Here is a 12,964-nt window from a genome sequence, read left to right as displayed (position 1 = left end):
CCACATGGTCCTCTTGGGACCGAGACCACAGGAGGAAAAGGTGCTAGCCTGTGGCCACATGGCAAGTCAGCAACATACTAGAGCCCAGGCGGCTCAGCTCCCCACCCTCGCACACCCAGGATTACAATATTCCTGAGCGAAGGCAGGCACATGTCTGCCTCCCACCTCTCCCCACACAGTTTACCAGAAGAAGTAGTGAGTCACTCTCAAGTCAGAGACCGCTCGTTTCAGGAGAAAGCGCACCAAAGGGCTGTCCAGGTAACACTCATACTTCAGAGCCTTAGGGGAAAGGAAATGTGAGGCTGTATTGACGGCCTGCAATCTACACCTGCCACTATCCTGCCAGGGACCCTGGGTTCCACAAGGAGGATGCAGACCAACTTGGGCCTGCAGAAGGATCATCAGAACCAGAGGGAGGCCGGTCTGCCTACCTGCACGAGCTGAGGCAAGTAGTCAAGGAGCTCAGCATCTGACAGCGAGCCGATCCACTGGACAGCCATACGACGCACCTCCTGGTCCGGGAAGCTGCGAAACAGAGCCCAGCCCCCTGACAACCGAGCTGCAGACTCTGTAGCATAGGAGTGAGCACCCTCATGCCCGGGCTTTGGAGATATAGGTGGAGACAAGCCAGTGGCCCTCAGAATCTGCCAAACCCACTTAGAAGGATCCTTAGCACCTTGTCTGGAAAGCAACTTTTTTTTTTTTTTTTTAAGATTTTATTTACTTATTCATGAGAGACACACAGAGAGAGGCAGAGACACAGGCCGAGGGAGAAGCAAGCTCCCTGCAGGGAGGTGGATGTGGGACTCAATCCCAGGACACTGGGATCACGCCCTGAACCAAAGGCAGGCATCCCTGGAGAGCAACTTTTGAGAATGGCCCTGTCCCCTGGTCAGAGTGGGCATGGGGCCACGAAGGACCAGGAGAGTGGCCATTTTCATTCCTTGTATTTTTTTTTTACTTTATTAAAAAATTTTTTTCTTGTAAGATTTATTTTTTTTAAATAACAAACTCCTTTTTTTTTTTTTTTAAAAAAAAAGATTATTTATTTATTTATTCATAGAGGCAGAGAGAGAGAGAGAGAGAGGCAGAGACACAGGCAGAGGGAGAAGCAGGCTCCATGCAGGAAGCCTGACGTGGGACTCGATCCCGGGTCTCCAGGATCACACCCCAGGCTGCAGGCGGCGCTAAACCGCTGCGTCACGGGGGCTGCCCTCCTTGTATGATTTAAAGAAAACTAGACAGTCTTCCACCCCATTCCTGAAAATATTTTCCTTAACTCCCACCATGCTCAAAATTCCTGTCGTCGAAGAGCCCTTACGTGGATTAAGGCATGGTGGTATCTTGGGACCATCCTTTAACGTAAAGCCACCCAGGCAAAGGACAGAAAATCACGGAGTTTTATGTAAGCGAGTACCCCATAGCAGAATTGAGTTGAGCAGAGATTAGCAAAAACGTTGTTTCCAAAAGTCCTGAGGGCAAGCCACATGGATTGGGTACATTTTAATTACCAAGAGCAGTAAGAAAGAAGCCAAGAATACTGGGTACCATCTGGAAAAGGCAGCCCAGGGGTCTGAATCTGGGAGGCGCATGTCCCCAGAGAACCCTTCTGAGGGAAAAGAAGGAAGAGAGGCCTGTTAGAGTCGAACTAAGTGGTAGGGTTTGTGTTACACGGGGTGTGCAGGCATCAAGAACCAGCCCACATATAGGTAAGGCTTAGGCATCTCCTTACATGTAAATTTTGCCTCAAAAGAAAAAACAAACGTTGAGTTCTAGTTAACGATATACATAGGCCTAAGTATTTAGAGGGAGGCCTGATGTCTGCAACTTACACGGAAATGTATTTAAAAAGTAAGATGGACTGATGGTGGGATAGAGGGATACACACGCAAGAAAGCAAATAGAGCAAACAGAACAGTTAGGATCTAGGTAGTGGGCACATGAATGTTCACTGTAAAGCTGTTTTGTAGCATCCTTGGACAATGTTCACAATGTAACACTGCGGGGCAATGAGACAAAGAAAAAGCCAAAAAGGAGAAGTGAAAACCCCCTGGATTTCCTAGCCCACTGTACCACTTTCTCCAGTACTGGCTCAGGCTAGTGACGGGCAGTGCCAACCCTTAGTTCTGGAAGGACACGTAGTCAGGGAGAGGTGGTGTTAGGACTCACGTGGCATGCAGGAGCCCCAGGGCATCCTGGTGGTTCATGTGGGTCCACTGCTTCAGGAGAGCATAGATGTCGGGCAGGCAAGCCCACTCCCAGCTGGGGGCGCTGGCAAGCACCAGGGGGAGGGAGCTCACCTCCGAATGGCAGTAGTATCGCTTCTCCCACAGGCGCTTCTTGTCAGCATCAGTGAGCCTGCGGGTGGGGGTTGCAAGGGAGGTGAGAGAGCGCCCTGAAGCCACAGGGTAGGGTACTCACTCTCCAAGAGAATGCTACGCTCTCCAATTTGGTGGTTCCCAAACTTTGCGGCACATGACAATCACCTGCAGAGGTTTGTAAAGTTCCCACGCCTGGGCCACACTGACACCAATGGAGTCAGAACATCTGGGGAAACCAGGACATCAGTATCTTTTTTTTTTTTTTTTTTTTAAAGATCTTATTGGGATCCCTGGGTGGCGCAGCGGTTTGGTGCCTGCCTTTGGCCCGGGGCGTGATCCTGGAGACCCAGAATCGAGTCCCACGTCGGGCTCCCGGTGCATGGAGCCTGCTTCTCCCTCTGCCTATGTCTCTGCCTCTCTCTCTCTCTCTCTCTCTCTGTGACTATCATAAATAAATAAAAATTTTAAAAAAAATAAAAAAAATAAAAGATCTTATTTATTCATAAGAGACACACAGAGGCAGAGACATACAGGCAGAGACACAGGCAGCAGGAGAAGCAGGCTCCCTCCAGGGAGCCTGATGCAGGACTCAATCCCAGGACCAGGGTCACACCTTGAGCCGAGGCCGATGCTCAATCACTGAGCCCCCTAGGGGCCCAGGGACATCGGTATTTTTTAGAAGATTCCTAGGTGATTGCAATCAAACTTTGAGAAGCAAAGTTTGTGAAGCAAGGCCCACCTCTCATCTCTGATCCTGCCATCTGAGGACATCTCAGACTGAGAGAGAATACACAGGTCAAGGGCACCCAGCCAGCTACCCTTCCTGTGGATTTCCCTACGAGCACCACTCCCAAGATGAGCCACCAGAGGGCAGTAGTCCTCGCAGGTCAGGGTCTGGATGCTGAGAAGCCTCTGGGGCTTCTCCCGCCAGCTGGAGGTTTTATAGCAGCCACAGCTAACTAAGCCTTGCCTGAGATCAGGTGTCTAATGGGAGAAGGGAGCTGAGGGGCTCGTGAAGCAAGGGGTCAGCAGAGGGGTGGGAGCGGGGGATCTGTAGTCACTCAGCTACTCTGGCTCCCTGGGTGGGACATGAGGGAGAGATGAGCCTCATCTCCATTCCCCAACCCCGGCCCCCCAACGTGGCCTAGGATCATGCAATGCAGATCAGGCAGGGGAGGAGCCCCATTCCACCAGCTCCTCCTTCCCTCGGTTCTTCACCCCACCCCTTCCAATCCTGGTAAGAGAAGCAGCCCCAAGGATGACATCAGCTTGGACTCCCTTACCCTTGAGGGCTGCCAGCTTGCCCCGACACCTGATCCTTTTTGGAAAGTGACAGGGCCAGAGAAATGCAAAGGCTGTGGGTGTGGAACGGGCAGGAGGTGGGGGCAGGTTGGTGACGACAGGAGCCAGCTGTCCCCATGGATAGCAAGTAGTAGACGGCATATCTGGGGTGTGGGGCAAAGCTCTGGTCCTCTGGCAAGCTGAGGGGGCCAGGTTCCCATTGTGGGGATGGGCATTCCTAGATCTAATCTCCTGAGCCTGGCCTCTCCACCTTGCCTAGCGTCAGCTCACAAAAAAAAGCCTGGAGGCTGCCTTCGCCACTGGTCCTGCTTCAGTGGCAATGCCCCCCCCGCCCCCCCCATCCCACCTCTACTCCCAAAGCAAGAGGGCAGGAACTTGGAGCTGGCAGGTGAGACATCAGACAGGATGGGGGCCTGAGCAGCACATGGGAAAGGCCCCGGTTCTCACCAGTACAAGGACTCCTTCTGCATGATGTTTTTAAGCACACGTTGGTCTTCCTCCCGGAGGCTACTAAACACATAGCGGGGGCTGAACTTGTCTCTAGGGGGGCTGGTGAACTTGATGTCGAAGGCTGAGGTGGGGAAGTCGATCTGGAGGATGGCGTCAGTGAAGCAGGGAGAAGAGAACAGGCAGGTGAGTGGGGGCCACCGCCTTCCCAGGTCTCCAGCACCCTGTCACATGCTGGCAGTCCTGCTTTCCCCCCTCCCTCCCTTCCTTGCCTGCAGGTGGTTTGTAAAATAACCCTGTTGGGACTTGGTGGGAACTTGGACTTTAGGGAAAGTCCCTTCCAGCCGTCACTTCCAGCAAAAAATGAGAAGGAAACAGAGAGAGTGAGAGGAGAAAGGGCAAGTGAGAGGTTGGGTGGAGATGCAGTGGGGGGGAGGGGAGGCCCCAGGCCAGAACTTTTTTTTCCTAAGACTTTATTTATTTATTCATTCATTCATTCATTCATTCATTCATGAGAGACACAGAGAAAGAGGCAGAGAGGGGATCCCTGGGTGGCGCAGCGGTTTGGCGCCTGCCTTTGGCCCAGGGCATGATCCTGGAGACCTGGGATCGAATCCCACGTCAGGCTCCCGGTGCATGGAGCCTCCTTCTCCCTCTGCCTGTGTCTCTGCCTCTATCTCTCTCTGTGTGTGACTATCATAAATAAATAAAAACTTAAAAAAAAAAAAAGAAGAATAGCATCTTGCTCTATGCTGCCAGATGTTCATCCTCCTAAACTGGATCTCAGAGCTGAGTGGGTCCTACATTCCCTCAATCAACAAATGTTTATTGAACCCTTATATGTGCCAAGTGTTATTCTAGGTCCTAGGCACTGAGTATAGTCAATTAAAATAGACAAAAATGCCTGCCTCTGGAGCTTTTGTTCTATATCATTATGTTTCATGCTATATCCACTTTGATACTCCACATTCCATACCAAAGCATCTCATTGATTGGACAACAGGGGAGCCAGAAAACGGTAACAAGACCTTGGATATGATCAGCTCCAGGTCTTCCTCCTCTCCCCAGAGAATGGCCCCACTCCACAGGAGCACTGAGTAACCGGCTGCACGGGGAGGAGGAAGGGGTGGGGGGCTTCCCCTCAGGCCCCCAGGCATATAGCTCAGATTTTATCAGGCTCCTAATATAAAAGCTCAATACAAAGGACTCCAAAAAAAAAAAAAAAAAAAAAAAAAAAAAAACAAAGGACTCCAAAGAGCTGAGCCCTGAATGGGGGTGGAGATGCTCAGGCCCTGCCTTCAGCCTCTTTAAAATCAAAGTTAACCTCCAGGAGATGGCACACAGATTCCACAGAACTCCTCCGCACACTGGGGTTCAACCAAATTCACCCAGTTCCTTCCAATGCATTAGCATCCTATGCCCAACATCCCAGCACTTTCTCTTACTGCCCAAGACCAAACCTCAAGGCGGAAAACTTGGAGCTGACTCTTGAGTAGTCTGGAGCAATGGGTAGGAGGGAGCTGAAGCTGGGGTCTCACCTGCAGGATGACACTATCTGGCTGGTGGAAATTAGGTGCGCTCCAACGGGCACTGGGGTTTTCCTGTGTTGCTGGCCATAAGCCCAGAAGCTTCCGCCCACAGGTCAGGACTCTAAGGAGGATGGGGGCGGGGAGGAGAATCAACAAGTAGCTAAGGAGATGGTTTTCCTCCCCCTCCCCAACCAAAAATCTGCCTTTGAAGCCACTACCCAACTCTGTCATTCTCCCCATAGACTATAGGCTCTCCCTTCTTCCAGGTCCTATACAAGCACACTGACTTCAGGAAGCCTCTGGATGACCTCGGTTGCCACTGAGGCAGGATGCAGTGGAGAAGGGGGCTCTGCTGGGGGCAGCAGTGGGAATGCCCCCAGAGGCACAGAGGTGGACTAGATGACCTCTAAGGCCCTTTCAAGGACAGGGCCAGATGACACGTTACCCAAGCACTACTTTTCCACACCCCTCTCGCCCTTCCTGCACCACCAGTCCTGCCCAGAAGCTCTTGGTTATGTCAACTGCCCTGGTGTCTACTCCTGTGCCTTGGTCCCCTGGCTAGGGCCCTGTGGACTCTGTTGGTGAGCCCCACATGGCCAACCCTCCCAAGGGGCACTGGCCAGGGCAGCAGCCAGGCCCCTCTCTCTATCCCTCTCCTTCCCTCCCGAGGCCAAGAAGCCGCTGCCCTGGGAACCACATACTGCCTGAAGTTGAAGAGTGGAGTAGTGACCCAACCCAGGGCTTCTGGCAGACGCCTCTGCTTATTGGCCTCTGAGGAGCTCCCAGGCAGGGGGATGGGCAGAGCATAGAGAGTGGCACACAGCAGGGTCTCCCGAGGCAGCCGGTTCACCTGCACAGGGAAGCAGATCCTAGGGAGGAGAGGAAACCAAATCAGGAGGGGCCACTTTCGTGGCTTCAAGGGACAGGCGGCCCAGGAAGTTAAGTGGAGGCTGAGAACGCGGCCTGCCTCTTGGGATATCAGATGTGCTCCCTGGGGAAGCCTTGAACCAGGACAGGTCCCAAACTGTAGGCGAAACCTCCCCCGATGCTCCCAGAAGTACATCATGCTGTTTTTGCAATTGCAGACTCTCAGTAGTGTGCGGCTAACATCCCGATTTTGAGGCCACCCCCAGTGACCGGACAGAACTTGGATAGCCAGAGCCATCCTGGAGTTGAGGTGACTGTAGTTCCCACAGTGAAGCCATATGCCCCTTGTCCCGGGGTTTCTGCAGAGGGTCACCAAGAAGCTGCCCCTCTGACAATCCTTCTGCACTGAACCACCCTCGTCCCTCCCCCACTTCCCATGCTGAAACAAAACAAGGAAGAAGCAGGGTGTCCTTTGCCCTCAGGTCACCCTCCTCCTGACAGTCCTCCCACCTGTCTGTCCTCTCCCATCCCCTTCTTCTCCCAGCCCTCAGGGCACAAGATGGTTTGTTCTCCCCACCCCCACCTCACCCCTCCCCACAAAAAAAAAAAAGATTTTCAAAGCTAGAGGGATAAAGAGAAGGGGTTTCCCAAAGCCCCTGCAGGGAGAGAACACAAACTGGCCAGTGAAGCCTTGCCACTACCCAGTCCAGATGTGCTCTTCCGGGGCTCCTCCGCCCCAGGCGCACCCAGCCACTCCCTCCAAGTTCAGGATGAGGCACTGGGGTGGGGTGAGGGAGAGAGAGGAGGGGAGCTCTCAGGGAGGGAGGACCCACATTACCTTTTGGGGAAGCTGTCCCTGGGCCAAAGTCCACACTGTCACGCCCTCCTGGCCAGCCCAGGGCAGGTTCTACACCAGAAGGCACAGAGGCAGGGTGGCCACCCTCAAGGTGCTGAGTTGCCTGATTAAGCAGCCTCCCTACACTGCTGCCCCTCACTCCTGCAGCAAAATCTGCACCTAAGTGAGACTCCCTCCCTCCCACCCGCCAGAGACTGGCAGAGCCCTGCCGTCCCAGCTGCCTGTCCCCTGGGGGCCCACGGCTATAATTAGGGCCCCTGCAGAAGCCAGCAGACATGCCAGGCCCAGGCTTGGCTAGGTGGTGGAGCGAGGCTGCTGGGCCTATTTTGAGAGTTAGCTGATCCCTGTACTGAGGCGGCAGGACAGTCAGCTGATCCCACAGCAAAGTGGAGGGGGGCTGGAGCTGACCCCCATCCTGTCAGCCCAGAAGAGGCTTCCCACTGTGTATCTGGAGGCAGAGAGGAAACCACGACCCCTAGAACCAGCCAGAAACCCCTTCTCCTTAGTCCTCGAGTCCATCTAGCATTCCAAAGCCTCTTCCACGGATCATTGCCTGGGGTCAGTCAGGAAAACCATATGTTGGCTGCGGCCTGAACCTCCTCCCTGCCTGCGAAACCCCTCTTCTTCCCTCTGCAGCCATTCCTCAACATCACATGGCAAGGGCTGCCTCCTCCAGAAAGGACTCCTGGGATGTGCCGGTTCCAGTCCTGGTTTTGCCGCTCACAACCTCAGAACTACTCATGCCTCTGCACTGTTTCCTCATCAGTGGAGAGGGGAAAACAGCTTGTGTGATGTGTGTATACACTGTGTACCTTTTGCTGCGAAACACTGAGGGTTCTGCACCGGAACAGGGCTATGCAAATAGGATTTACATGTACAAATATGTCCATGTATCAGTCACTGCGTCAGTCACTTGGAACGGGGAAACTGGAACTGAGCAGGCTCCCCCAGCTAAAAAGATGACAAGAATGAAGAAGAAAGCATCTATTGTGTGCTAGGTACCGTGCAATGCCCTTTACCGGCAATGTCCCAGAAGTTCTCAAATAGCCCTGTAAGTTAGGCCCATCACTTCCCAAGGTTCCACCTATAGTAAGAAAGGGAGTGTGCCCAGGCCTGTGCTTTGAACCCTACAGGGTAGCATCTTCTCCCAGAAGCCTTGATCTTGACTATGAAGGCAGGGACCAGCCTTTAGGATTCGAGGCCAAACCTAAGACAGGGAGTGGAAGGAGACGCACAGGACAGGCAGGCTGAGGTAGACCAGGCCTACCAGGAATCTGATACTCCATGGCAAGAGGGTCTCGGGCTAATTTTGTGGGGTCTGCCTGGGGTGGGGCACTGTACGGCATGATCCCCTTGGCACCGGTAGTCACTGAAGCCAGAGGATCGGAAGGTGATGGTGAAATTCCAAAGCCATTTGAGGCAGCCATCCCTGCCTCCAAAGAGCCTCTCCTGCCCTGGCAGTTATTTGATTAGTTTTATTTACAGCTTTATTGCTCTATAACTTACATAAGTGTGAAGACAGAAGAAAGGGTCTGCCTCCCCAGCTGCCCCTCTGTAAATAACCCACCTCTCCTGTTGTTTGCACAGACTCTGCATTGGCCTATTTTGGCAATCTTGGCCTCCCCAAGCACCCTGTTCAGTCTCTCATCTGCACTCCAGATACTGAAGTTCCAGTTCTGCTCTGCAAATAAGGACTCAGATACAGTCAGTCTAGGGAAGTGAAGCTGGGGGCAGCCAACAAGGGGCTTTCTGACAGTCTGGAGGGAGGGCAGGGTGCAGCACAGAGAGGGCCCAGGGCGGGTGCACACCTGCAGTGCCACCACTTGGTTCACCTCCATTTCCCTCCTACTCTGCTTGGCTGATGCCTTTCTTCCCGGCAGCAACACTTGCTAATAAACGCTGATTAATACTACCTTGTGCTCGTGGTTTCATATTCATATTTATAATTTATCTCATTTCATTTTATCTCAGCCACAACTGCCTCTGAATTAAACAACTGTCCCCACTTTACAGTGTGAGGCACAGACAGGCCAAAGAGAACATGGGACTAGACACAGAGCTAGAAATAGAGGCTTCTTCCTGCAGCTCCCAGCCCATTATTCTTCTGTCTAGACAACCTGTTTTTTCCCTTCTAGAAGGAAGAAAGCACAGGCCCCTCTCCCTAGTCTATATGAAACTTTGGGAAGAAGGGAGAGGATGAGAATCCCTCAGACTAGTTAAACCTTTTAAGGAAGACAAGATCAAGACGATGGATTATTATGAAAGCTAACCACTAACTTTTTTTTTTTTTTATGATCTTTTATGTTTTACAGAGAATCTTTGTGGATTAGAAATGGTACTTGTCCCCATCTAAGGGTTAGGGAAGTGGAGACTCCAGGCGCTGAGGGCTCTTGTGGGGGTAGGGTTAGTGGTAGAGACTGGTTTAATGCAGATGTGGGTTCCTCCGTGGGGTCTGCAGGGGCCGGGGCCAGGGCTTGGGCGGGGGCGGGGGGCCTTACTGCTGGTCCCAGATGATGAGGTGGAAGAGGTACTTGGAAAAGTGAGCCCTTCGGGTGTACAGGGGGTTGCATAGTTCCTTTCCACCATGGCTGAGGGAGCAGGAGAGGTAGAAATCTTCATAGCTGCAACAGAAAGAGAGGAAGGACGCTCAGCTCCCAAGCCCCATCACAGTCACCCAGCGTGTGCCAAGCTCCATTTCTCCAGCTAAGACTCCTCCTTGGTCTCTGGGAGCTAGAGCATGGGGTCATGGGGCATTTGTGAATAGGAGCTCCAGGAGAAGCAACTGGATCTGGATCCCTCCGCCCAGCTTCAGGCTCTTCCTCCCTCTTGATTGGGGACCAGCCCACGCAGCCGCCTTCTTACAGTTGGCGGTGGCAGCCCATGGGGGTGTCTGTGTGCGCATGCGCAGGTGACAAGGGGAGGGGGATGCAATCGACATATGCCGACGAGAATGCCAACACATGGGGGTCCCTGTGGCTGGTGACAGGTGCCTGACAGAAGAGGTCAGAGAAGGCCCTGGTTTCCCAGGCTGGCTCCTTTGTTCTCTGCCAATCTCCCAGAGGAATACATTAAGTGAGGAACAAAGAGAGAGGGGGAAGGGAGAGGGAGGGGGGTCTGGAAAGGGCGGGGGGTGCGGGGGTGGGACCAACCCCCCCCCCCCCATGCCAAGGCACTAGGCAGAGGAGCTGAGGATTACCAAATGAAGGTCCCCCTTCACTCACCCCTGCAGGCCTAGGGAACACCCAACAAAGGGTCATCTCCCCCCTCCCCGCCCCCTCCCATTGTGCATCTGCAGGGTAGTGCAGTCATCGGCCTTGGGGCATGCACTGGATCTGGGAAGCTGCCATCTGTCGCAGTGTCTCCATCAGCGGGTCTGGGATGGGTGGGGGGCAGGGATGCCGATGCAACCAGCACTGAGAGGGCCCCGCAGGATCTGACTGCTGTGGCTGCCTCTCCATCTCCCAGGGGACCTTCTGGCTCTCCTTGGGATGTCCCTGCCTGCAATCCCCCTCAGGCACTCGGCTCATCCGGTTCAGCTAAGGTGCACTGCAATGCCACAGACCACCATCAACTCAAGACAGGGGGTTGCACCCAGACAGGGAGAAGCCATCTGAGAGTCAAACTCAGCTCGCTCCCTACAGGACAATCAGCCCTGGGCTCACCTGGTAGCCCAGGTAATGGGGATGCGGTGGGTGGCATAGACAGTGAAGGCCAAGGGCCCGGAGAAATGGCAGGCCTCCTGGACCAGATCGTGCTTGCGGCTCCCGTGCACAGCCGTCTGGAAGTCCGCATCAAATGTGCTGCAGTATAGCTCCACCAGATCCAAGATGGAAGCTGTCAGAGCTTCCACAACCTTCTCTGTGAAAGGAAGAGGTCACAAGGAAAGGTCACAAGGTCTCAGCAAGTGCCATCCTGTTGCCATGGCATTGGCTAGGATGGTACACACCGGGACAGTAGTCCCCAAATGCCAGTTGGTTTCCAATAGCCATGACAAAGTTCACCCATCTGTAGTGAAATGAGGGGAAAAAAAAGGCAGGATTGTATCATGACCTGCTCATAAGATGATGCTCAACTTTAAACATTCTCCTTATTTTTACTTATTGCTACTTATTTTGTGTTAAATGTCCTTTCTTTTGGGAAATACTGGGAATGATAATGGTCAGTGACTTTAAAAGTCATTCCTTGGCAAAAGCAAAGCAGTCAATTTCTATGTTGGTCCCTAAAATAATGTTTTGTGGAACAACAGGTTATTAATTCATGAAATCCAAAAGACTGGGAATCACCAACCAAGAATCCCAGAGGTGTGGGCTTCATAGAGCAAAGTCTGTTTAAAAGACTCACTCCTAGTGAAAAATTCTTTATCACCTTCTCCCCAGGCCCATTGTGAGTTGGAAACACAGGCATTATGAGCCTCCTGGAGAATAATGACAACCCTACACAAGTAAGAGCTTTTTCTCATCTGGAGCCCAGGGCTAACTTTGCCTTGCCACCCCCACCCTCACACGGACACCACCTCATCGCCATCTCCCAGGGACACCACAGGAATAACTAGTAAAAATAATGAGATAACATTTTGTGGAAAGAAATGTGCTCTCCAGCTGGAAAACACACAGATATACACACATGCAGAGGCAGACCTAGGCCCATAAATCAAGGGGCCAGGGACAAAAGAAATCTGGACAGAGAGCTGCTTTCAGCTGCCCCTGCTGAATAACGATGGAGACTAGTTTCCTTACCTCGGTTTTCCCTCACAGCCAAGACAGTGGGATCCTATTGGGGAAAAGCAGAGGGAGGGGAGCTTCAGGGCTGTGGCCTTTTCCAGCACAGCTGGAAGAAGGCCTTTTCACAGCTGTGCTCATCTGGATCAGACAAGCCTGAAATTTGAGGAGCAGAGACTCCTCAGGGAAGACCGCATCATGGTTTGTACCAGAGCCATGTGATGGATAGAGTGAGTGAGCCAGGCCAAGGTTAAAGTTGTGTCCACCCAAATGAGACGCTCCCCCCACTCAGGCCACTCCGGCCCAGGTCATGGTGCCTATCCTGCTGGCCCTGTGTATGGCCCACGGCCGCCACTGGGGAGTCACAGAGCCCCTAGGTCAGGAGAGGGTTTGGTTTTGCACCCTGATGGGGAGGCAAAGTGCCAGGCAATGCCTTGGTGATTATGAATAAAGTCTTTGGCCAGCCCAGGCTCCTGGCGATCAGTGCCAGGGCAGACCCTAGCCTACCCTCATCCTCAGGAAGAAGGGACACGAGAATTCTTGTGGTTAAACTCCAAACTTGCAGGAAGGAGGTGGAGAGAAGATCTTTTTAGTAAGTGGACATCCAGTTACCCAGTTTCCCTGCAAATACTGTTCTCTTCCCTCCCCCTACTAGTGCTCTGAGCCCGTTACCTTCTGAATCTTAGGCTGCATGCGGGAGGGGCAGGGGGGCAGCTGGTTGAGGGCGTTGGTGATCTCAGGGGTTTCCACGGCGGCTAGGGCATTGCAGATGGCCTTGACAGACTGGACCACCCTGTCAGCCTTCAGTGGGAAGTCCCCCTGTGGGAGGCGGCACAGCAAGGCTGGCAGGTGAGCACTCTTAGCCTCCAGCACCCGCCGCGCTGTTGAAGGAATGGGTTGGGGGGAGTAGGGGTTCCTGACCCT

General features: G+C 53.1%; 1 protein-coding gene across 5 annotated transcripts in view; it reads right to left on the bottom strand.

Annotated features, from left to right (window-relative positions):
- PIK3C2B (phosphatidylinositol-4-phosphate 3-kinase catalytic subunit type 2 beta) overlaps positions 1-12,964 on the bottom strand; it is a 65,730-nt gene that overhangs the window by 18,963 nt on the left and 33,803 nt on the right. For all 5 annotated transcript variants that reach the window (XM_072814763.1, XM_072814764.1, XM_072814765.1 and 2 more), the window contains 10 exons: positions 12,713-12,859; positions 12,059-12,092; positions 10,985-11,180; positions 9,821-9,943; positions 6,301-6,468; positions 5,609-5,720; positions 4,071-4,213; positions 2,170-2,358; positions 432-525; positions 185-279 (listed from right to left, as the gene is read on the bottom strand). In XM_072814763.1, the coding sequence (XP_072670864.1) occupies positions 185-279; positions 432-525; positions 2,170-2,358; positions 4,071-4,213; positions 5,609-5,720; positions 6,301-6,468; positions 9,821-9,943; positions 10,985-11,180; positions 12,059-12,092; positions 12,713-12,859 (1,301 nt within the window). The remainder of the gene's footprint in view (positions 1-184; positions 280-431; positions 526-2,169; positions 2,359-4,070; positions 4,214-5,608; positions 5,721-6,300; positions 6,469-9,820; positions 9,944-10,984; positions 11,181-12,058; positions 12,093-12,712; positions 12,860-12,964) is intronic.

Source organism: Canis lupus, chromosome 38 (assembly GCF_048164855.1).
Source record: "Canis lupus baileyi chromosome 38, mCanLup2.hap1, whole genome shotgun sequence".
Classification (NCBI taxonomy): Eukaryota; Metazoa; Chordata; class Mammalia; order Carnivora; family Canidae; genus Canis; species Canis lupus.
This window is presented reverse-complemented; position numbering and strand designations above follow the sequence as displayed.